Source organism: Phoca vitulina, unplaced genomic scaffold (genome assembly GCF_004348235.1).
Source record: "Phoca vitulina isolate PV1807 unplaced genomic scaffold, GSC_HSeal_1.0 scaffold4, whole genome shotgun sequence".
Classification (NCBI taxonomy): Eukaryota; Metazoa; Chordata; class Mammalia; order Carnivora; family Phocidae; genus Phoca; species Phoca vitulina.
In genome coordinates this window covers 55,286,897-55,312,316 of record NW_022589707.1, presented here as the reverse complement: position 1 = coordinate 55,312,316, position 25,420 = coordinate 55,286,897, and the positions used below count along the sequence as shown (strand labels likewise).

Sequence of the window (25,420 nt, the reverse complement as noted above, 5' to 3'; positions counted from 1 at the left end):
TTTTAAAATAACAGATAACCCTCAGTGGTTTATGTGACACAGAAAAGTGCGTGGGCGTGCACACACACACACACACACACACACACACACAGCATTTAGCAGTTTTTATTACATGCTATTAAGGATTTCAAGTCCTTATTTAGAAATTAATTATTTAAGAGACAACACATGGGTTCTGATAATAGTTTATGCTGAACATAGACTATTCACAGAGGTGCTGGGAGACACCACATACCTCTAATACTATTTATATATCATTAGCTGCTCTAGGATTTCTATATAGAAGGGTCTTAGTGCCAGCAAATTGGACGGTTTGGGTGAGGAGGGGATGCTTATGGAAACCATCTTGTAACTGCATTTGCATGGAAAGCATGTTATTTTACTACATTGGAAGTTTGTTGGGATGGCTTTGGAGTGGTTAATGGGGGAGGGGGGCTGTGTCAAAGTCACCCATTCAGCTGTCTACAAGTTCTTCACATGCACAAATATCAACCATGAATTTAAAAATAAAAGCAAAAACTTCTAGCAATCTTTATCATATCATAATTGACATTTCCACAATTACATATGGGCTCTAAGAAATGATCAAATAATTTTAATTCATACATATGATTTCCCCCAAGATATTGTTCTACTGGATTTTTAAAACTCATGTCATATTTTTATTGCTTATTGAACATAGTCATAAAATTACTTTAAGTTATCAAGACTCAAAGAAAAAGAGCAAGTGATGTTCTAAAGTCCCCTTTTTCTGTCATTTTTTCCCCATGGTTTTAAAAATAATTTATTCACTTATTGAGGAAGAAGACAAAACATTTAGACCTTGGTCTTAAAAGTGTCTTCCTTGGTCCTAAAAGTGTCTTCCTTGAACTAGCTTACATGGCCCCAGTCAGACTGATTTACGTGGCCCTTTCAGGTTTATGACCTAGGCTGGAACTTGATCTCTTTCCCACTCAGGATTCTATTCATCATGAAACTAAGGTGAAGGAGCCTGACATTTTGATCCTAAGTTATAGTTAGGGCACCTAGGGTCCCAGGTTAGATAACACTCTCCAGATCTGTATAGTAAAACTTAACATCTAGTAGTAGGGCTGTGTGATGGGGTGTCTAAAAGGATGTAACAGTTTTCACAAGGGAAGACTTTCTCTGTGTAGGTGAATACAACTTGTCACAACTGGTGCAGGAAAAGTTAGCTAACTGTGAAAATGTAGGTCAGTATTCATCTAGTTTTTAGCTAAAGATACCGCTTCATTTAATGTGCACAACACTGAAAGGGCCAATTTGTATGAAGAGGACACAGGGGTCCCTGAATTTTAAATATATGAAAACCCGGTAGAATGAACAGTGGTGGCGGTTATGAAAGTTCTGTGACAGGAGGCAGCTACAAGTGCCCCGAAGAGACTCTCACCACTCGGGAGAGGAGGTCCGCTGCTCTGTGTTTATCCTACTGGTCTAGTGGTGGTTCTCAAATCAGGCTGCAGATTGCAATCACCCAGATAGCTTCTGAGAGCTGGCCATACCCTTGCCAAACTCTGACATTCTGATTTATCAGTTGAAGACAGGGTCCTGGGCATTAGCATCTTTTTAAAACCTCCTTGGTGATTCAAGTATGAAGCAATGGATCAAGACCACCGCTCTAGCAGGTGATGTATTTCCACTTGCATCAGAAACACATGGAATACTGTTAAAATGGAAGATTCTTGGATTCATTCCAGTGCCTTGGTGCTCCATCACCCTGGCACTGTGCCAAAGTTGGGAAACAATGCCGAGCAGGTGCAGATGAACTAAGGGAGCTCTAAAAGTGGAACTCAAGGGGCCTTGCACAAGCAGTGAACCAAAGGAGCATCCACGTAGTTTGGCAGAATGTTATCCGTGGATCTGGATCGGTACTGGAGGACTCCCCATGAAGTGGTATGCTAATGATGTGACTTTGCAATCTGCTGCCACGTGGAGGCAGAGTTGATTCCTTAAACACTGTAAACTTAGTAACCTCTGATAGTTTGTGGGCAAAGTAGTCCCAAGGAAGCTCGAGAGGGAGGACTGACAAAGAGGGAGATATTAGATGATTTATTTATCAGGATATGTAGGAATCTGAAGAATGATTAATTTGGAAAAGAAGAGATTTGACCATATCAGAACTCTAGGCTGTGAAGGGGATCACATTGTTTATAGTAAAAGTAAAAAAGTAAAAAAACTAAATCTGGGTTCTTTAAAATAAGACTACTTTTATCTATTCATCCAATCTGACTCTCTGAAACAGACACCTGAATAGAAATCTTTTGAGAAGCTAAATGAAATTGCCTTAGGTTCTCCATTAAGGCTCTCTAAGGTTCTCTTACAAATGTTATTTCAGAATTGCTCTCTCATCACATTAAATGACACCAAAAAACCAAGATAAAATAAAACCACCAACAACACAATTCCAGAAACAAGCTAGTTTATTTTGTGCAGATCTATACTATTTGTATAAATGTAGAAGCCCTTTTCCCTATATGCCTTAAGTATTTCAATTAGTGGAAAAGAAAAAAAATGTAAATTTCCCATATCTGTTCTCAGAAACCCATGCAGCATTCCGCTGCCCTTATCTGAGATTTTAGACAGTATACTTTGAATGAATTACTCATGTAATGTTATCTAAACAAGTAACAACAGCAATATTTGTACGATATATTGAAAATTTATCATACATCTCAACTTGTTTCTCTTCTGACTTAGAGGAAACACAACAATTCAAGTGCAGAAATGCAATCTGAAACTAACTTCCTGCTATTAGGGTGAGGAAAATATAAATGCTTGGAAAGGAAACCATCTGGTCTCTCAACTTTATAAACCTTGAAAGTCATTTCTAAGATACTGAAAACAGGGTGGTTTTAACCGTAGAAAAGATGCATCATACTAAGCATGGTTTCCTAGCACACCAGAAAGCTACATATACCCAGACAGTTGTATCTGTATTTACAGGTGGAGGGTGTATGATGATTATGCAAGTTCTCCTTTGGGCTGAGGTCTTGTGAACAAGATGGGCCAAAACCCATGCTGCCCATCTGCTTCATTCACCCTGAAAGCTTCTTAGTGAGGTCAGCAAATATCGAAATAATTACTTTAAGGTAAAATTCTTTAACTTTACGTTGATTGTATCTGTTTATTTATAATGTTATTTTACTTATACGAGGCACAGCAATTTTTATTTCAGTGTCATTCCAGGAGGCTCAAAGTCTGGGGAGACATCCATGTGGCTGCCTTGTGGGTTACATCTGAATTAGGTGAGGCCGCTCAGCTCATCAACATGGAGGGAATGACGGAAGGATAAGTAAGGGAGTGAGTGTCTTCAACAGATAAATGCTCTGGAAAAGGGAGCTAGAATTGTTAGATTAAAAGTGACTCAACAAATATTCTAACCAAATGCAACACGGAGACCTTTATGAACCTTGGTTTGAACAAATTGATTGTGGACATTTTTGAGACGATGGGGGGAAATTAGACATGTTGTAAATATAGATGATATTGAAGAATTATTGTTAATTTTGTTTAGTGTTATAGTAATACTATTGTTACATTTAAAACAATAAGGTATTTATGGGTGATATACATTTTATCTGGGAGTTGCTTTAAAATATTCCAGCAAAATCCTTGTGAGTGAGGAGTGGCAGATGACCAAGAATGGCAGCATGCTAAAGACTTGAAGCTGAAGAAACGAAGACCACACTACCAGGGCTCATTATATTAGTCTTCCTATTTTGGGATCTCTTTGAAACTTCCCATAAATTTAAATAAAAAAATTAATCAGTTGAATAAGTAAAGTCAATTTTAGAATGTTTTCATGTAGGTTGAATTTTGAGCTATGTTTTAAAGAGGAGAATAATCAAGGTTGCTAGAATGAAAGGAAATAGATAACATTGGTTTGAGCTAAAAGGACACGGATATCTGTGTTATGCATATATGACTATGTAAATGGAACATTACCAACGCAGCCCTGAAGTAAATCTAAGAGAATTCCAAATGCCGTTGCTCATCTTCATTTTCTTGAAGAGGAATGAAACTACCTTATTATTCAGGATGCACTAAAGAAAAAGGAGTTCTCTCGGTCTGCAGATCATCCTTCAGCATGCAAGACCATGTCATTTCGTTTGAATAATCAGTGAAATAAATGACTAGATCTAGAATGTGTACATAGAAGTTCATTACAGGAAACAGAAGATGATCAATGCCCCAGTGCAGTGAAAGCTGCTGGATTAGATGTAAACAGAGTTCAAGGAGCTCTGAGACATTATTTATTAAGTTGAGTAATATTAACATGGTTTACCTCTCAGCAACAGCGTCTGGGTATGTGTTCAGTGGACTGAATGCTTAGAGGAGTGATTTTTTCCTATAGTGTTAATGAAAAAAATGGCAAAAGTGAGAACGAATCATGTAGAAATGAAAAAGAAAAAGCTTAATGTGAGTGAAAGCTAGTTACCAAGAGACCTAATTGTGCTTAGAAATAAGACCCAACCCATAAATAATGCAAGAGGGCTCCAGTTGTTTACTAGGTGGATGTAATGATCCCGGGCTTTCTCTGTGTAGAAGAGATTTTCACTGACAAGTTTGCTAAATTACTTTCTAATTACAACTTGTGAATATAACTCTGGCAGAACGGAAAGAAATGCATTTTTTTTTTATTGATCCTAAATAGTTACCAATGATTCCCCAGTCTCATTGATGTTAATAATATATGTGAATATATGTGAAAGTCCTTGAATGAGGACTTACTAGGAAGTAATAATCAGCTCCCAGTGGAGAAGCTCGGACGAGGGACCAGAGAAGGGCTAACTAACTGCATCACTGAGGAACCATCCTAGACACAGCCCAGTGTCAAGCTTATTTTATGAGCTATTTCAAAAATAGCACATGCTAATAATAATTTTATGACAGGGCCCTCACAGAGATATAAAACAAAACCCAAATCTCCAAATCACCTTGGATGCTCATATTCACAGGAAATTAGAGCGAATCATTTAAATTTAGAAATAATTCTAGAAGTTTTTAAAAAATAGCTTTGCAACTAAAAAGTAGCATTGTAAATGTATAAAAATTTGGGTGGTAACTAATATGTATATCAGCCAAGACGTGTTTTAAAATCATGTCTCTGCAAAATTTCTTTAAAGCAAGTTCCTTTGCTCTTTGAGTTATGTTGAGTGTGGCTCTTTCCTACCTCATTCTTTCTCCACTTTCATTCTTTTCCTTCTCATTGCATAATAATCTCTGAAAATCAACACATTCGTGTGAATGACTGAGATAAGTTAACCCAGATATTCTGGGCCTAACCTTGATAATGCTTCCAAACTGCAATCTTTTAAAAAGAACAAAGTGGGCCAGAGTTTAAGTAAAGGAATGATGCCAAGGGCATCAATAGAGATTAAGCCACTTAATTTAGGCACAAGATTTAAGCATATTTGCTCACACACACAAAAATAACTGCATAAATTATAGTTAAATACTTATATTTCACATCATTTAGATTTAATTTTGGTAGAAGGAGAATTAGAACTTTCTTTTCCCCCCTAGACTTTCCTTTTATAAACTTTTTAACCAACAGATGATGCAGGGTGAGTACTTCTGGGACCAGGAGGGTCCCTGCCATATGAAGCATATTATTAAAAGTTTTTTTTTTCTTTTTTTGCAATCTATTTGAGAATACATCTGAATCATACTGGCTTCCACATAAGGAGACTGATATCAGATCTTAGTGACAGGTCAACATTATAACGGACATTCTTTGGCCGGCAAGGATACAGAGGGGATGGGGGATTAGGATAGGCAGGGTTGACCCTGGCAATTATTAACCATAGATCCATCTAATTCTCAGGAAGTACACTTGGCAGGAGACAGTATGAAGATCAACAGGGAGTTTGAAGAGCAAACTCTGAAGTTATTTTATGAAACTCAGCATCTAACCTATGATACATTTACATCATACTCGTGGTATAAATGTGTCATAAGGTAATAAACACTGGAATAATACATATACATTTTAAGAAGTAGTGACTGACATTGCCCCTTAGGGCAGACAGAGAGAAAAAAATAAGTAAATTATCCAAAATTGTCATTATTATGAGCTATGCATTTAATTTTGAATACAACTCTAATGGTAAGTCTAGCTGTAGCTATTATGGCCAGGTTTCAATGATATAGTCACTGACTCATATGCCATAAGTTAGCCTTCTAAATGCCATCCAAACTGTAGACATGTGATCAGAGAGAAAAGACAGTAGAAATTACTGTTCTATTAAAAGTTTATATACAAGTGACTCAAACAGTATGAAGCCAATATAAGTGTCTGTTCACCTAAAAATTAAATAGAATGTGAAAGTAATTTCATGTTATTTCCATTTCTTTTATTGACAATATCATAGGAAAGAGGTCTTTTTCAAAGGCCCTCTAAAATTTCCCTATAACATTTAAGAATGATTCCAGTATTAAAGTTGCCAAATCTGGTCAATTCTTTCTTTAAAATAGCTCCCCTTTCTTTATTTCTTATACCACTGCATAAAATTTCTTGGACCATACCATTCTCAATATCCAAAGCCTTGCTAAAATTCTTCGCTGTGTCTAATTTCCTATTGCAACAATATTCCTTCTCCTTCTCCTCCTCTCCTGGCCCCCCTTCCGTACTCCAATCCTCCTGAGCGTGGCCCTTTGCCTCCAACTCACTCACAGGATCTACAGGCAAACTGCTCAATGCCCTGTTCCCTACATGTACAGATTTTATTTTGTGCCTTTTTGCTTTTGTCATACTAGATTTAAATGTCATTTCCTCTGTCACTATGCCCTATCAGTGGTTACCTCTTTTTATCTTTTAATTCTTTAGTGGTTATTGTATATTCACATTACTAATGTATTACTAATATGCTTAAAATCTGAATCATGTATACCCATAGAATATTACCCACCCTAAGAAATAAGTGAAAACTATTTATTATATACTTTTTCTCTTGACAGTCTGGGCCCACCGCCATGTAGGCAAGAGGCGACATGTGACATGTATTCAACAAATACTTGTTTTATGAAAGAATGCATTGCCCTGAATGATATTCAGGAAGTTTGAACTGGCTTTTAGGGACTGGCATTAACCTGTTCTCACAGCTTTCTGAGAGAGCTAGTATCCACAAGCTTACAGCTGTGTACAGTGGAATAGGGATTTTTTGTTCAAGACACTGGCCCTTCGTTATTGCTATGGACTAAACTGTGTCCCTGGAGGTGCGAACCTCCAATGTGATAGCATTTGGAGATGTAGCTTTCAGGAAGTAATCAGGCAGAGATGAGGTCATGAGGGTGGGGTGCTCATGATGAGGTTAATACGTTTAGAAGGATAGACCAGAGAGCTTGCTCTCTCCCTCTCTCTGCCATGTGAGGACATAGCAAGAAAACAATCATCTGCAAGTCAGAAAGAGAGATCTTACCAGAAGCTGAATTGGCCGGCAGCTTGATTTGGACTTTCCAGCCTCCAGACTTGTGAGATATAAATTTTTCTGTTTAAGTCACCCAGTCTATAGCGTTTTGTTAAGGCAGCCTAAGAAGACTGATGCACAAGTCAACACAAAGTTTTAAGCACTTATTTTCTAGAGGATTTCTAATTTTTTTTATAGATACACCTGATAAACTTAAGGAAAACATACTGTTTTGTAGCAGAGTAGCCAATTCAATTTAGAGAAGACTGGGCAAAAATTATGTGATTCTGGGAATGCTTGATACAAAATTTCCCCTCACCATTATTTTACTTTTCCTTTAAAATGTAATGGGATTGGGTCATAAATAAACATGTTCAAAGTTTCAGAACATATCAATTTTCTTTTAAAGCTCTTATGTTCTGATGTAATACTTCTGAAAGCATTTTCACATAGTTCTGAAATACAGAGGACGTAGCTTTGGTCAAGAATGCATTTACTTGATTGGAGTAGAATCTTCCTATATTCTTCCATCCGTGTCATTCTAACTCATTTCTGAGTAAGGCTGATTCTCACTAATTTGCGTTATAGTGAGTGTTGATGCTGGGATGGTAAGCGGTGACAGTCACTTGTTAAAGAGACTCTGGCAACGTAATTGCTTCCCAAATCCTTTGCAGTGTATCAACATAGATAATTCCTACAATTGGAACAATTACGCTATTAATAGCAAAAATGAAAGTCTGTCCATAATGGCCACTTTATTGTTAACAGTTGGCTAAAAGTAGGTGTAGGTGACTGGAAAAAAGGAGACTCAGGACGGTTGGCAAGTAAGCTGGTAAAAGAGAATTTAGAGTTCTATTGTTCTACTCCTGTGCAAGGTTCAAGTCACTTGAGAAAATCTGAATCATAACAAGTGACCTTGGAAGTGTTCTGCTGAGTGGTGCATACTATATGGGACACGCACATTGTGTCCTTTCTATGCATACTTAGTAAATGAACTCTTTCTGTCCAGTTCTCAGGTATGTTTATCAGCTTCTAGACAGGGGAATTATGAGGGTCTTCTCGCTTGTCTTCCATATCCCATGTATTATCTGCTTTCACCTTTAACTCTTTTTTAAAAAATTTTTTACTAATAAAGTTTTAGAGTCAAAGTTTTATTTCTCACCCCTTCCCCAAAAGAATGCTGCAATTTCATCCTAAATGTGTATATTTTACTCCTGTGACAGTGTTTAAAGTCCACTGCTCTTATAACTAAAATAGTTCCTTTAATGTTGAATTGAATGGAAAAAATTCTTCCCAAGTGACCAGATGAACTTCAGGGGTTCTCTGATCCTACTGAGTAATGACTACTCAGTACTATTAGAAGTTGTAACTCTATTATTGATTACTTGGCTTCAGAGTTTAGATCAGGGCTCAGCAAACTTTTTCTGTAAAGGACTAGACAGTAAATATTTTTGGCTCTGTGGGTCATACGGTTTCTGAAACAACCTGCTCAACTTTGCCTCATTCTCACGGAAGCAGCCATAGGCCATAGGTAAAGAAATGGGTGCACCTGTGTTCCAATAAATCTTTAGATGCAAAAAATAGAACAACAACAAAAACAAACAAAAAAATACCCAGGCTGTGGGAGAGATTGGGTGCACAGGCCACTGTTTGCTGACAGCTCGTCTAGACCAAGAGTTTGAGAAAAGCCATGCGATAAAACATTTTTATCTTCACAATCATACAGTGGTGAAGTTAGCAATCTCATATTTTAGTTCATATGGTGTCAGTTCCAATCCAAGCAAGGGAATAGTAATTTAAAGCTAATGCCATGTTCTTTACGTAAAAAGAAATGCTTAAAGATTATACAAATGCAGACAGGTTGGAGAAAAAAGGAACCTATTAATGGGAAAATACAATAACCACCTTTCCTCTTATTATAATATACTGTAGAGATCTGCAGCTTCATCAAATCCTATGGCTTCATCAAATCCTTTTATGGAAATGCTACCCAAATTTCTATCTGCTGTCCTAAGCTATCTCTAGAGTGACATTTCTACATTTCAATGCATACCTGGATATTCCCAGTTGGCTCCCGTGCCATTATCTCTAATGCACAATATAAAAAATATAATTTCTAAAATTAGTTCTTTCAGACCTAAGACGTTTCACCAATATTACAACTATTCTCAAGCTGAACATACTGGAGTTAAAGGACCATATGATCATCTTTGAGTCACTTATTTCTATCTCTGCTTCTATAGTTTGCCACTAAGTCTTAAAGTTATTTTCCTCTACTGCATGTTGAAAATCCACTTATTTTTGCCCATTCTCACTACTGTGGTTCCAGTCTGAGCCCCAATTACTTCAGCCTCATATTGCTACAACCCTGTGTTAGCTGGCATCCAGACCCACGCGTCTTATCTTCCTAGTTTACTCTGTACATGCTGACAGATAAAACAGTGCTTTCATCAGGTCCTTGCTCCTACCACTTATTGAACGAGGCCAAAAATACTGATCCTGACATTTATAGCCTTCTACAAATTCACCCCAGGCTCTAGCTCACATCTCTGGAGCTTTAAACTACCCAATTTTCTGTGAACGCTTTTAATGTTTTTGTTTTTCTTTCTCCAAATACTGAGCTTGTAATAATTGATCTTATTTTCTCTCCTTCCTACTTATTCTAATGTTATGGGACAAGTCAAGTCGCAGCCCATCCTTTAGGTCTTTCTTCAGTGCTTTAGCCTCAAATGATTGCTTTTGCAATGGATCAATTTCAGTCTTTAACTCCCTCTCATTGGGTGATGTTACTGGTGATCTCATTTCCCTAACCGGATATAATTTCCTTGGCTTGAACATACACATCTTTTGCTGACATTCATGGCTCTTTCTACACAGTCTTCTGAATTCAAACACAGTTGAATGAGTGACTGAAACAAGAAAGTCTGATGTATGGGAGAGGATGGGGGTAGCTTCTCTATAGTCTTTGCTGATTGATCCTAATCCTTACCATATAATTATTTTAATCATCAAAAAAAAAACAAAAAAAAAAACAAAAAAAAACAGCACAAGTTGGCATTTTAGTCTCTGATCAGATAAGAACAAAGATGAAAAAAGCAAGAATCTGACAGGCAGAGTTCTGAAAACAGCCATGACCATCAAAGGAAGAAAAGTCTGCCTTTTTGCCACTAGCAAAAGATATTTCTATACTCTTAATTCTCCTCATTTCATGTTTCTGTAGGAACATAGGCTCTAAGAAAAAGCATCTTTAATCACCCAAGGCAACAAAGAAAAAGGCTATCTTCATATGGAAGTCGAAGGGGTTCTTCTGAATGTATTTATGCAGAAATGATTTGTTATAATGCAACGTTCTCTTCCCAGATATACTGAGAATAGAAGAGATTGCTAAAACAGAGTAAGTTGTCCGACAAATATGCCAAGATGAGAAAACATTATTTAAGTACAGGCAGAGGACGAGGCACCAGTAACAGGAAACGAAGAATGGAACAGTGAGAAAGGCAGGAGAAAGTAGCTTCGAGGAAGCTAGAGGAAACTCCCCTTTTCAAGCTGGGAGCGGGTGACAGTATTAGATACAATGAAGCAGACACCCAGGTGGAGGAATGCACAGAGGTTTTCAGATTTGGAAATAAGACCGTTGCCAGTAATCACAAAAAGAACAGTTTCTATGCAGATTGTGTGTTGAAAACCAAAAGGCCCATGTTAATATTTTTGCTTTTATGCCTACCATGACCTCTGTGCACATTCCCTGGGGCCATGATCTAACCGGAAGGGGGAAGGAATTAACGCTGAAGGAAGACTTAATGTGTACAAAGCACTGTGGGGATCATTATGTTCTCAGCCTCTGAGGGAGGAAATGAATGAACCACAGTTGTGCAGTGGTTAAGGAATAATTTGGAACTGAAACTGTTTTCACACTTGTGCTGTTTTACCATATCTCAGGTTTCCTCCCGTGCTATTTTATAAAAATACGGCTTTCATCTGTTTTACCTAACTTCATTTCACACTTTGATCCCTGGGTATTATCTGTGCATAGACTGTAGAATACGAAAATTGGAAAAATCCTGAAAGACCATTTGGTCCAACCCTCTTTTCTTTTTTTTTCATTTAAATTAACTGAAACCCAGGAAGGTGAAGGGATGAACAAGCCTCACCCTGTGTTAGTGAAAGAACTAGACTAAAACTCATGTTTCCTGATTCCCAAATTCAAGCCTGCTTCATTATAAACTCTATGTAGGGCCCGAGTTGAATGCAACTGTATGCTTGACTCAGGAGGAATGAGCAAGGTAGAACAAGAAGCTCTTTTATCACTCAATTTCTCGATGCATGGTTTGAAATGGGGAGAATGACTTTCAATTCTAAGTACCTAAGTCTCTCTAACAGTAATAGAAGATAGTTATGTTTTCACCATAGCTGATGGTGAAGGATAAATAAGGAAAATTATGCTTATGAAATAAAATTCTAAAAATTGCTAGGTAGTTAATATTCTTTATAAACTAAATTTTAGGTTTCAAATAAGGATTTCTAAAAGGGCGATGATAAAAATAGAAGACGTTAGGGCGCCTGGGTGGCTCAGTTGGTTAAGCGACTGCCTTCGGCTCAGGTCATGATCCTAGAGTCCCGGGATCGAGTCCCACATCAGGCTCCCTGCTCGGTGGGGAGTCTGCTTCTCCCTCTGACCCTGCCCCCCTCATGCTCTCTCTCTCTCTCTCTCTCAAATAAATAAATAAATAAAATCTTTAAAAAAAAAAAACAGAAGACGTTATTCCCAAGTTAAAAAAGCAACCTTTTCACTGTCAAGGATCAAAATCAATGAAAACTGGAATTCTGTATGTTCAGACTTCTGCGTCATCACCACATACATGACTACAAATGAGGGGGCAAAACACATTTTTATGAATTAAAAAAAGGTGGCTGTGTATTTAATTACATAGTCAGCTACATTTTAAGTATGTAGCAGGAACTTACATGCTCAAAGTCAATATAAGTAAAAACAATCATATTCTTTAAAGGCTGAACTTGCTACGAGTATAAACAACATGTCCCAAAGCTTGGGATGTATTATCCACAATATCTCATAAATAACCACACTACCCAGTAAATGTTGGAAATGTTTCCGTCACTCATTTCTGCAAGATTCCATGTTATCTAGTAATGCAGACAGATTGCAGTCCACATATGGCAGGTTTTGAGTAAATAAATCTGCCATTTAAAAATCAGTACTGAGTATGAATAGGATTGGGCATAGCCATGGCAACATTAGGAATGTCACTGCTGAGAATTTCTGGAAAGTTAACCAATTACAGTACATTATACGCATGCACATATATAGTTCATACGGGCAAGGATGTAAGGATCTCATTGACTGTTAGGGTGACAAGCAAACTGTTATGGAATGCCGTGATCCAGAAACTAACCAAAAAATCCCAAACAAGCTGCAGGGTGCAGTATAGTCCTAACCTTCTCAAGAGCTTGCTTTTGGTTATCTTCTAAATATGAATGAAGGAAAAATTCAACCAGAGGAGTTACAGGCTCGTGTCCAAGAACAAAGGACACAATTTAAAAGGATGAGCTTCCATGTCGCCGTGTCAGGTGGAATGGGTAGAAGTGGACTGAGGTCTGTCGCTCTGGTCGCTAAGCATGGTGCATGGCATCAGAGCGACAGACTCATAAAGCTAGTGGTTAAGTGAGTGATGATGGAGAAATGAAAAGCCAATCAAGTGTGGAGTGGAGCCTCCCACCTCTTGCCTGGCGTCCGGGCCCGCAGCCTTCCTGCGCTCCGGCGCTGTCCTGTCGCACACTCCAAGGGACCAACTGGCACCTGCGCCATTTGTGAGTCTTCCACCTGCAAGGAAAGAGCAGAAGCCTCATAGGGAGGAGGCAAAAATGCCAGGCAAACCATAGAGAGATGGTGGCATGGAAACATGACTTTGACCGCTACCAGTGGGAATATATTTCACAATGCTCAGTCCTATCTAAATGTAATTTGGATCTCTATCAAGACATTGTAAAAAGCAGCATTAAATATACAAGTACTTCCTATGGCTGTGGAGACAAGAGTTCATCATTGTCAATTTCTATAGAAATGAACTCTATAGAGGCATTTAGCCTTCTTTTTTAAAACTGAAGTATAGTTGATACTTGTCACATTTTATTAGGACTGCCATCAGATGTAGCAGATAGTACTAGAAGTGAGGCATTCCATTTAAATAAGGTGTGTTTATTTTATATTTGAGTTATGAAACTGTATTCAAGTCATGAGCCTCTGTATGGTATCTTTTGGTTAGCATTGCAGGGGTAACTGAGAAACTGCAATTACAATACATTTTACAAAAATAAATCTCCCACATAAATAAGTTTGGGGCTGATAGTCGTCAGTCAGTGTTCAGAGTAAACATGCATTTATACTGTTTGTCATATCAGAATTAAATACAGAGAAAATAAGATGGCAAATCTGCCATCAGATTCATCAGATTCATCTTATTTTGTGATCACACATTCCATCAGTTAATGCCGTAATATATCATCTGTCATCAGATTGCGATTATGTACCACATCAAGTTTCAGTTAGGTGCTTTCTTTTAACAGTTATGAGGAAAAATTTCCCTAATAATTATCAGGATGATGATCTATAGCTTGAATAACCTGCATTTTCCTTGAGGTGGCCACAAATGAACAGCACAGACATCTTATTAGCATCACTGAAATAAAGGTGTCATTTTGTGAACCGGAATGCCGGCATCTATGAGGAACAGGTGCTCTTTGGAGTCAGGGGAGGAATACTTAGGCTATTTCCTCTACCAGGAAAAGAATTGCTTATGTGTTTCATAATTATTAACCATTTCTCTGGATTTCTTACAGTTTATATCACCATAAGACACTTCCCCCAATCCCTGGAGCTAGTGACACAATTTGGAAATTTACACAAATATCTGTCTCCGTGGAGATAATTTCGGTAACAGGGCAGCTCCCCTAAATGCTAACAGCCCCAGCCAGCGCAAACTCCACTGAGCCTGCAGGACCATCCTTGACTTTCTTGTCTCATCGTTGGAAAGAAAATGGTCTTGGAGTATTTGCTCAGTGCATGGCTTACAGTGCTTCTCCTTTAACCCCATTACCTGTAGCTCTGGCACACTTGAGGGGCCTCACAGACTTTCTCTTCATAGAGCGGGTCCATGCAGTCCCGGCCTCCGTTGGCTGGCAGCTGAATGATGACCCGGTGCCGAGACTGCTTTCTGACTCCGGAGTCCCCTGGAATGAGGCAGCTTTTTAACTGCTGTACCTTGCTCTGATAAAACAATCTCCAAATGCCAGCCCGTGTGAAGAAATTACATTGCTTCCAGCATCACGTGCTTTGACAGCCCTGAACGAGAGGCCTCATCTAGTCTCATCATTTTCTAAATTCTCCAGACCCTTATACTGAGAACCAAACCAATTTATATTCCAAAATGTGAAAAACAGAGAAAAGAGTTCCATAGTCAACTAGGCTTGCTAATGTGCAGATACAAAGTAATTGCTCTTTTGTATATTTCTTTCCCCTCGAGAAATATGACAGATCTAATTAATTTATCTTCCTCTACCTTAAGTTTATTTTTATGCCATTTCACATGGTCCTGTTTACCACATGGGACTCATACAGTTCTAATGAATCTTTCTTAGGAGACTATACTCAATGTTTTAATGTGAAATTTTATTTCTTTGTTATTCACTTAATTTGAAATGCATACCTCATAAATTATTCTAGTCATTTATTATTCATGTTAAACAGTCTAAGATCTTCAATTCAGGTCACATTCTAAACATCAGGGCTGTAAGTAGTGAAACAAAAATGGTTTCTTAGAGGCAGAATTTTTACAGAAGCATTCAGAGTACCAATTACTGTAAGTAAATAACTCCAAATTATGTTTAAAAAAACCAATGGAAATAATTAAGATTTACCTTCAATGAAGGTATCAACTTGACAGTATTACTCATCTAAAGATGTCCAAACATTTTAGTATTTGAAAGAGACAATGTACAAGACTTGACAACTTTAATAAAAGATATTCTAATTTATAATATATACACCCTTTAAGGACAAACGTCCACATGGCACAATTTTACTTATATTAGAACTCCCTAAAGAATTATTTTAATAGAGTTCCCCTGATGCATTTACGTTTTTTTGCAAGATCATTAAATATTTGATATGCAGATATAAGAACAGAGAAATTTAGAAGGGTTAGCAGTCCCTAACAATGGATGCTTAATAAAAAATTAAATGAAACTAAGTTATTGTGTTAGTAGGAAAATGTGATTTGACAATTAGAACTTTCTAATAAGGGACATCTTTCCTCATGAAGTCGGGGTATCCCTCAACATGGTCTGGGCAAGTGACTCCCAGCAATGTGGACTGAAGATTTCCATAATAGAGGGGAGAAAGAATCAGATTAAAGATTCCTAAATGTCTGACTACGTAGGAGAATTTCTTTCAAAAACTGAAAGTAAGGGGCGCCTGGATGGATCAGTCCTTAAGTGTCTGCCTCTGGCTCAGGTCATGATCCCAGCGTCCTGGGATCGAGCCCCCCCTCCCCCCCATGGGGCTCCCTCCTCCACGGGAGGCCTGCTTCTCCCTCTCCCACACCCCCCCCCCCGCTTGTGTTCCCTCTCTCACTGTGTCTCTGTCAAATAAATAAATAAAATCTTAAAAAAAAAAAACTGAAAATAAAAACAAAAACAGATTTCTCAGCCTATACCCAGAACTACTAAGTCAGAATCTCTGGGGGCTGGATTTGGGAATCTGGTTTTTACAAAGCTTGCCAGGGAACTGTGAATGAAGAGCCAGTTTGAGATCTACTGGAATAGACGACCTTGTATATCTTATCCCAATTTAAGGTTCTAGGGTTCACATGTAAGTTTTTAGCATCATTCCCATTGTGGGGGAAATCCGTACTACTAGTGATTGTGTTAACTATTTCAGTGAATGATTAGAATACGACAGGTAATAAAGTAGGGAATTAGGGGCTGGAGGTAGTGGGTAGCAGAGAATTAAAGCATTTGAAAATATTGTCAAAGACTTTTTTTTAATTGTAACAATAGCAGTTTGAATGCCAGTTGCAACCTCTACATATTAAATATCATTTATCTAGGAAAGATCTAAGAAATGTCAATGGGACTTCTAATAAAATTGCTAATGCTGCCTCCATCCATTATGTTGTTCCAATGGCCCCTATTTTAAAGCCCAGGTGATAAATTCCTCTAGTAATTTAGAGCTAGGAAAATTTTGTTTCCCTTGACAATCTGTTAAGACTCTTACCTTTGATTCCCTGTTCCTCTTACAGGCTTCTATTTTTTGCTTTGTTCACCAGAATCTCAAGGCTAATTTTCTTCCCCTGCAGGAGCTTACCTTAACTTTGACTTTATCGTATAATTTTTCTCTTCCTCTCCCCTTTCCCCAACTCTATGTACTACCTGACTCCATCCTTCTTTTACACTTTCTCTTCTTCTTCTTTTTTTAATGTTATGATCTGTCTTTCATCTTTTTAAAAGAGTATACAAACCACATATTTATTCTTATCGTGTTTAACATTGGGGGGAGGAACGAGGTAGTTGTTTGTTTAACGGGGAAAGAAGGAAAGAACATGGAGGAGCAGGTCTTTGTTTCCCGGATGGTCAAGATTCTCAGAGTGAGTAACTCGCCAACCCTTCTCTACCTGCAGGCAGACAACAGAGACGGGATTGAGACCCCAGGGATCTGGAACCTGGAGGAGACGATGAGTTCAGCCTCAGTGGCCCCTTATACACGGAAGCTCCTCGTCACTAACTATCACCTGGGACACAGGCAGTGCTGTTCAGATTTGAGAAGCAGCAGGTAGTGTTTCAATCTTACTTCATTTTTTGACTTGAAAGCAACTATTTCACCTCAGGTACAACTCTGAAACATTCTAGTGTCTTTTCATCACAATGTCCACAAGCTTGTATTTGATATATAAGACCACGGTAACTCTTTTCACTTCCATAATTGATTCCACAGTGGCAATCCGCTTATTCTTAAAAAAGTTCAAATACCTTGACCTCGTGCAGCCCACAGAACAGAGACTGTGAGCTGATGAAAGCAGAACATTCCAAACATGTAACACCGACAGAGGCAGTTTAATGGGGTTACACAGGAAGTGTCACGATATCCATGTTTCTGTCCACCGGGAGGTGCGTTGACTCTCAGATCTCAGTTAGGAAATTACTTGTATACTCAAAGAAACAGCACTGTGGAGCTCAGCCAGGTTACAGAGCCCTCAGATCAGAATGCAGACAAAGGGAGAGCTACGGCACATATTTAAAAAGAAAAGTGGATGGTTTCTCACTAATAACTTGAGCTGGCAAACTTGGAATTTTACAACCTTCATAGTTTTCTGTACGCATTTGCACCCAATTTATTGTACGTGGTTGATAGACATGCATAGGTTCCATTTATCTTTGTGTATTAGCACGTAGAACACCAGTCACACATGGTAAGGATTTAATAAATATTTGCTGAATGAGCACACATTTATTTCACTTCTCAACTGGACTGTTAGTTAGCATCTTCTATTTCTTTTTATCCATGTCCTTATAGTAGGAAGCACATGGGTACGAAGTCTGTGCACTGAGGATTAATAAAAAAATAAGGGATCGTTTTGTTCATTGGAAATAATAAACATGGGGAAAATAGAGAAACATTCCTGTAGTGTTTATACTTGAAAATATCTATCTAGGATAGAAATAGAAAAAAGGGATTAGATATTCAGAAAACAATTATGTGATAATGAGGCACACAGACTCAGAGGGTATGCAATCGCTCATGTAGTCATAGCATTTTACAGATTAAGACATTCAAGATAAATTTCACCAGAGAATTTACTTGATGGGAGGACTTAAAGGGCAGGCAAAACTAAGGTTTGTTAAGCTAGACGGGGGAGGGATGGCAGGCTGGAGCAGCAGAGTGCCAGGAAATTGAAAGGGAAATGTTTCATGCAAGAAGCAAAATGTAAAGGTAGTTTTCATATGCTTGGGGGTAATTCTAGTGCCATATTGCTTCAGGGCATAGAATAGATTTCTCTGCAATATCCTTTCTAGCTCTCAAGTCAATAAATGCAGTTTAGAAAAAAGGAGTGAACAGAATTTGAACAGTAAAATTATTATTTAATCAAAAGTATTGATATTTTTAAGATTATAGTTACAAGTAATTTATATGCATGAATGTTTCCTATTTTTAAGAAAAGTCCTGTGTAAAAACTTATAAAAATTTGGAAAAAGTTAACAAGTGCATTGATTTGGGGATTAAAACTGCTCTCTACTCCATACTGATCTTTATTGGCATTGATTTTTCAAGACACATCTTGAGAGCGGGCTGAATAACATTTCAAATAATTCTTTTTGTTCTTCCTGGCATGCTAAGCTATTCTTATCCATCTTCTGCAATACTACAGTGTAACTTTACCTCTTTAAAGTGATTTTTATTTTATTTAGTTATTTATTTTTTAAGAATTTTCTTCCCTTTTTTTTTTAAGATTTTATTTATTTATTCATGAGAGACGGGGGGTGGGGGGCAGAGGGAGAAGCAGGCTCCCAAGGAGCAGGGAGCCCGATGCAGGACTAGATCCCAGGACCCTGGGATCATGACCTGAGCTGAAGGCAGATGCTTAACTGGGTCTGAGCCACCCAGTCGCCCTAAAGTGATTTTTAAAGGGAGGGTGGTTCCACATTTTCATAAGTCTAAAACTCTAATAAGATTTAGACTTTACCTGCAGAATTAAAAAAAACACTCTATCCTTGAGTTAATTTCTGTTGCTATTAGCTATCCTTGAACATAGAACTCCATTTACTATTTTTAATTGTGTGCTGAAATCAGTGTTATTTCACTAAAGCTTGGATTATTCCCATTTCATACCAAATAATGAAACAAACAAACAAACAAACAAAACCCTAACCACATGTCATTGCTTTTTTTCCCCTTACAACAATAGGCTAGTTTTCTATAACACCATTGCATTGTTATTATCAGTTAAGGCAGTCTACAGGCAAAAACAGAAAAGGCTTCTCCAGGACCACAATGCATCTTGGCACTGTTGTCCAACAGCAATGCCCTCTCCCACCCCCTAGGCTTTATTTCCTCAATACACAATTAGAGTTATTCTTTTAAAGTCTGAGTGCCTAGGTTTAGGGTTTCTGAAAGCCTTTTGTTATATGAGATTCAGTACAGAGCTTCCAAATAGAACAAGCAGGGCTGGTCTCCTGCTCCTGCTGAGATGACCTGTGCTCGACCGAAACAGCCCTGCCTCTCGGAGAGCTTCCTGTCACAGGACAGCAGGTTTCTGAGCTGGCATTCTTGCACACCTTGGCCACTACCACCCGAGAGCTCCAGGGGAGAGAACAGTAGCCTAGTGGCACCGTGCATTTTAATTCACAGCAGTTACTAAATCCTTCAAGAGACCAGCCCAGCTAAACTCATTCTATATCTCACATATCTGTCACTCACCACAAGAAACTAGCACCGCTGCCACCACCCCCTCCTGACCCCCCACATGTCTTCCGTCATCATCTGGACCCACAGCACTCCCTACATGTGTAACCTGATTTTCAATTTCTCATTTTATTCCATCCTCTAATCTTTCCACCTTGACACCCATTAGAACACATGGTCTCTCATCTTCTATCTCTTCTTGGAAAGTTTCCTTCCTATTTTTTGCCAGTGGAAGCTGATTCTAGCCATGTCCTAGACTTCTCTTCTTTTATCTTTAAAAATCTCCAACTGCTCTGTCGCCAACATTCCATCAGCTATCCACCTTGTAGCCGCCAGCTACCAACATTTCATTAATTAACAACTGTAGAATGTCCCTCAATGAAATCCTTTCTTTTCCTACCCCTGCCACCACTCTACTGGCTTTGGCAACCACATGGTTATTCCATGCAAGGTGCTGGGCTCTGAATTACTGTACCTCCTCATCTTCAATGACCTTTTCCTCCATTTCAAATCAATTACTAGCGCTTTCCATTCATCCCTTGATGTTATTATCATAGTACTTGCACACTCTCATCTTAAAACATCTTACTTTCCCGTCATTCCTCCTAACCTTCCAGTTCAATGGCTTCAGTTCTCATCTTACTAAAATTCTTCAAACTCAGTTGAGACTGCCAGTCCACTTTCCTTATTACTTTTTCATTATCTATCATTCCCTTCATAACCTCACTTCCATCCCAAACCAACTTAGATTGCATACTCCATTATTACAATGAAGACTCCTTTGAAAACACCTTTGATACCCTGTTCCTCTCTTTTTTCCTTGTACTTTCCTGGGAAAGCCCCAATTCTAATCAAAACCAATTATTTGGTTACACTTTTTCTGCACTCAGGCAGCTGAACATGGCTGGAGAAACAATGACAACTGTGTTGAGCAATTCCTTTTTAAAGACATAACTAAGTGGGCACTCCATGTTGCCTAGAAATTCTACATGTTATTAGCTTGTCTGCTTTTGCATTCTCCAAAATGATGTCACATCTTCTTTTCTTTCCTCAACCCCCCTGCACCTGTGCCTTGATCCTTCATACTCATTGAGAGATTAGAACCATTACTAAATGCCTGGTCAGTCTCATACCACCAGACTATAAGCTTCTTGAGAACAAGGAACATTGATTTCCTTGTTTACTGCTATAACATTTATATTTAAAATTGTGCTTGGCATATTTATTTGAGAAATCTTTGTAGAAAGAAAAAAATTTATAATTGCTTAAAATAATATATATGATGTTTAATGACATAATGAGCATTTAAAAATAATTATCACTAAACATAACAAATAACAAATAATAATCACATTTTTTTCTTCATCATGATCTAAATACTTTTCTCACACTGGTACACAAACTTCTAAGAAAGACTGCATTAATAAGTCAAATTAAAACATTCACTAGACAGGGGCACCTGGGTGGCTCAGTTGTTAAGCGTCTGCCTTCGGCTTGGGTCATGATCCCAGGGTCCTGGGATCGAGCCCCGCATCAGGCTGCCTGCTCAGCAGGAAGCCTGCTTCTCCCTCTCCACTACCCCTGCTTGTGTTCCCTCTCTCGCATTCTCTTTTTCTGTCAAATAAAAAAAAATAAAATCTTCAAAAAAAATTCACTAGACATTGACCATATGCAGCATGAAGGTTATTTCCTACAGGAACTTAAATAAAAAGAAAATATGGGATGGATAGATGGATAGATAAATCAATCAATCAATCAATCATTAAAAGGCTAACCAATAAATTATGTCAGTTGGATCATGGTTCACAAAGCATAGAGCCCTTTACCATATATTTTCCTCATTTGTGCCACAGAACAACTCATAGATGTTATAAGCAAGGCTTGGCGAGCTTAAGTATCTTGCATAAGGTTATCTAGCTGCTAAGTGGCCAAGACAGGTGTTCAGACAAGATTTGCTGATTTAAAGTTCACTCATTCCATTATACCATAAGACCCACTACTTACACGTATGCCCCAAAACTAAAAATTGTGTCCTGCTATACATAAGTCCAATTTGGTCTTCTATAACTTGTCTCCATTCTTCTTTCCAACTTCACATCTTGATTTTTCTCCCTACCCTCTGGGCTCCAATGGGCTAGTTGTCATTTTCCTCTCAAACAACACACATTCACATGGTCATCCAAGAGTTTTCCTGATGCTTTTGGTCCTCTCTTGGGATTCTTTTATGTGTTCCCTCTTTTAAAAGATTGCTTCTACCTTCATTTCAACAAGATTTTCCCTACTATTTGTTCCCTCAATAATTTCCCTCTTCCCTTCCTTAGAGCTCTGTTTTACCACTAAATTTTATTATCAAGTCTTAACATTATCTGGTTTATATTGAAGAGTTTTGCATTTTAGAACTCATATTATTTTATTCTATAATTTAAATGAAATCAAAAGCTTCATTGAAGTCAGGGACTGTGTCTTCTCTACAGGGCCATTAATGTACCAGTTATATATAGGAATCAATAAATAAGAAATCCAATAAGTTTTTATGCATATATATACATATGAGTATTAATTTAATTAACATGTACATAGTATTTATAGTCTATTTATTTATCTGTCTGCTAAATTTTATTTAAAGGGCCTTATGTAAGTAATCATAGTTTGTCACATAATTTTTAAAAAAAATTTATAAACGGTCAGAGAACAAATCACTTTCTTAGTACTGTAAAAATCAGAAATCAAAATAAATATTATATTATTTGATTTTAAATTATAGAATTTTTATAATTAAATTATATCTTTTGTTTCTTTTCCAGGCATATATAATACATAATAAAATAAATGCATTTTTAAGAACTTACAGAAGAAAATTCATAGGCTACTAAACCAGTTTCTAATACCTGGATATATCCCAATATCCCAAACTAATTTCAAATGAAGACCTAAAGAAATGAGAAAAATTTACCCGATTCCTCACTTTTGTGACTATCCTAGATTCAATTTAATGGAATATTTTATGTTTTTCAACTTTATTTCCTTGAACTACTTTAGAGCATTTCAAGTTTTATTTTAAAATACTTTACTCAGTACAAAGAAATATTTAATATAAGAAAAAGGCAAAGGTTTTTCTCCACCTTCAAAAATTTCACTTAAAAATGGTTTGTGTTAGTTTATTAATTACATGATTATAAGTGTAACCGCACATATTTTGGAATTATTAGTAAATGGCCTTATCTCATACTAACATGAACCTTAAGTATAAAACATTAAAAATAAAATTTGAAAGTACATGAATTCCATGTAATAAGTAACCTTTTTTATTGTAGTGATGAATAACTAACATTTACCACAGAAATATTGACTGATAAAGTACAATTCTGTTGCTGATTATGACCAAGCCAAACAATATCATATGTTATTTAAAGAAAATAAGAGAGGAAAATGGAAAAGTTGTCAGTGACACTGCTTTATGACTAAGTTTAATGCCATTAACATTGTTTTGAAAATATTAATGCTTAAAACTTTTTGCACCAAAACCTGTTTAGATGTCTTAAAAGACCTTTAAAATCAAAATTTTATATCCTTGCTCACTTAATGGTTTATTTTTATTTGATGTTTCAAAGGTACCTAAAATTTTTTAAAAAGCATAAAAAGGAACTCATGTTTTAACTGTATAAAATGATAATCACACTGTAAAAACACTCCATTATTAAATTTATGATCTCATATAATATCTTAAGGATTTAAATAATTTTTGGCAATTTAAAATAGTTGTTAATCTAGAAGTTGATTCTTCTTCTTCTTTTTTTAAAATGATTTCACTTGTTTAGAGAGGAAGAGTAAATGGGGGAAAGGACAGAGGGAGAGAGAACCTCAAGCAGGCTCTGCACTGAGTGTGGAACACGGACACAGGGCTTGATCTCATGACCCTGCGATCATGACCTGAGCCAAAATCAAGAGTCAGATGCTTAACCAACTGGGCCACCCCGGCCCCCCTAGAAGTTGATTCTTAATTGAATCTCTTTAGTAAAAGTCCAGAAGCATAAATAAAATAAAAGCATAAAAAAATTTAAGAAAAACTATCTGTATTTGCTGGGAGAGTAAAATAAAAAAAAAAAAAAAGGAGACAGTATCACCTGTGACACTGAGAGAAAATTTGCTCAGGTATTGCATAAGTCACCTGGAGGATACTGATATCTTTCTCAGCAGCAATGAGAAAGGACCCCATCCTGGAGGGTAAAGAATTATCAAAGTGTCTGCCATGATATTAAAGAGTCTTTGTAAGTAATAAAAGCAAAACCAAACCAAACTGGGAACAAATCCTCATCCTGCAAATGCCTCATGGCATCTAAGTATTGGAAGAGGTACAATCCAGCCATTTTTCTCTTTCCTTTATTCCCAGCCTTGGGGGCTGCATAATTGAATCTATGGTGAATCTGGGCCCATGGCTATCTATTTCTTTCCAGTCAGAGGGCTGGAAGCCATGAGTACTGATAAGATTGCTGTACATTCTTTTTGAAATACACAGGGACACTATACATTCTTTTAGAATTAATGTTAAAGGAAACCTTATTAATATAATAAAGCCTAGAATCCATTCATTTTGATCTACATCATATAGTCTTAAATCAGTTTTTGGCTTAAAACTCATTTGTTTGGTTCTTTAAAGCTGTGTTATTTTCTAGAAGGAAACTAGAATTTTATGGCATGCACGACAAACCAGGATTACCCAGCCCCATGTAAGAATCACAAACATGCTCAGCCAGAAGAACTTGGAGGTCCTGCCTGGTGAGTGTTTTCTAGGTGAGTAGCCTTCAGAACTCTGTAGCTCATACCTTCTTTACATGAGGAGGGGCATGATGTCCAGTCACTATATGGTGTCACAATACAGTCCTTCCTACAAGGAAGCAGACAGGGTCTCACTGTTTCAGGTCGAAGGCTTTCAGGACACCTAGAAAATGCAAAGGGAAATTACTTTGCCTCTTTGGTAACCCAAAAAAACAGGTAATTTAGTACCTTTAAATCTTTCATTACTAAAATTGCTAAACAGTCACCAACCTGTATTATTTAACTTCCAGGAGCCTGTTTGTTTTTGCTAAGAATTTTACAACTAAATTAATTCTTCCAAACTAGACCTCAATAAAGCTTCTCAAGGCCAGATGTGTAAATTTAATAATAGTAATTGTGCTACTAGAACAAAATGTAATAATTATACCTTATCCTCTTATAAAAATCTCTCCATTAATAAATACATATTTTCTAACTTGCTCTATAAGAAATTTGTGGAAATTCAAATTACTAGTTTAAGGACAAATTCTGCATCTTTGTATAAATAAATAGGCTTATTGCTGATTATAAGTTTCCAGATTATTCTACTTTATTTTTACAAAATATGTGTGGCATAAAATAAATTTATAATGGAGTATATCCAATACACAGTACATGCTCAAAGAGAACTATATTTATAGCTGTATATTTCTTAATAAATAACAAAATAATAAAAGTATATAGAGCATTATGATAAGCAGTT

The 25,420-nt window shown here is 37.2% G+C and overlaps 1 protein-coding gene across 4 annotated transcripts in view; it reads right to left on the bottom strand.

The window, feature by feature from the left end:
• THSD7A (thrombospondin type 1 domain containing 7A) overlaps positions 1-25,420 on the bottom strand; it is a 428,494-nt gene that overhangs the window by 60,846 nt on the left and 342,228 nt on the right. For all 4 annotated transcript variants that reach the window (XM_032402031.1, XM_032402029.1, XM_032402030.1 and 1 more), the window contains 3 exons: positions 24,726-24,841; positions 14,543-14,675; positions 13,166-13,269 (listed from right to left, as the gene is read on the bottom strand). In XM_032402031.1, the coding sequence (XP_032257922.1) occupies positions 13,166-13,269; positions 14,543-14,675; positions 24,726-24,841 (353 nt within the window). The remainder of the gene's footprint in view (positions 1-13,165; positions 13,270-14,542; positions 14,676-24,725; positions 24,842-25,420) is intronic.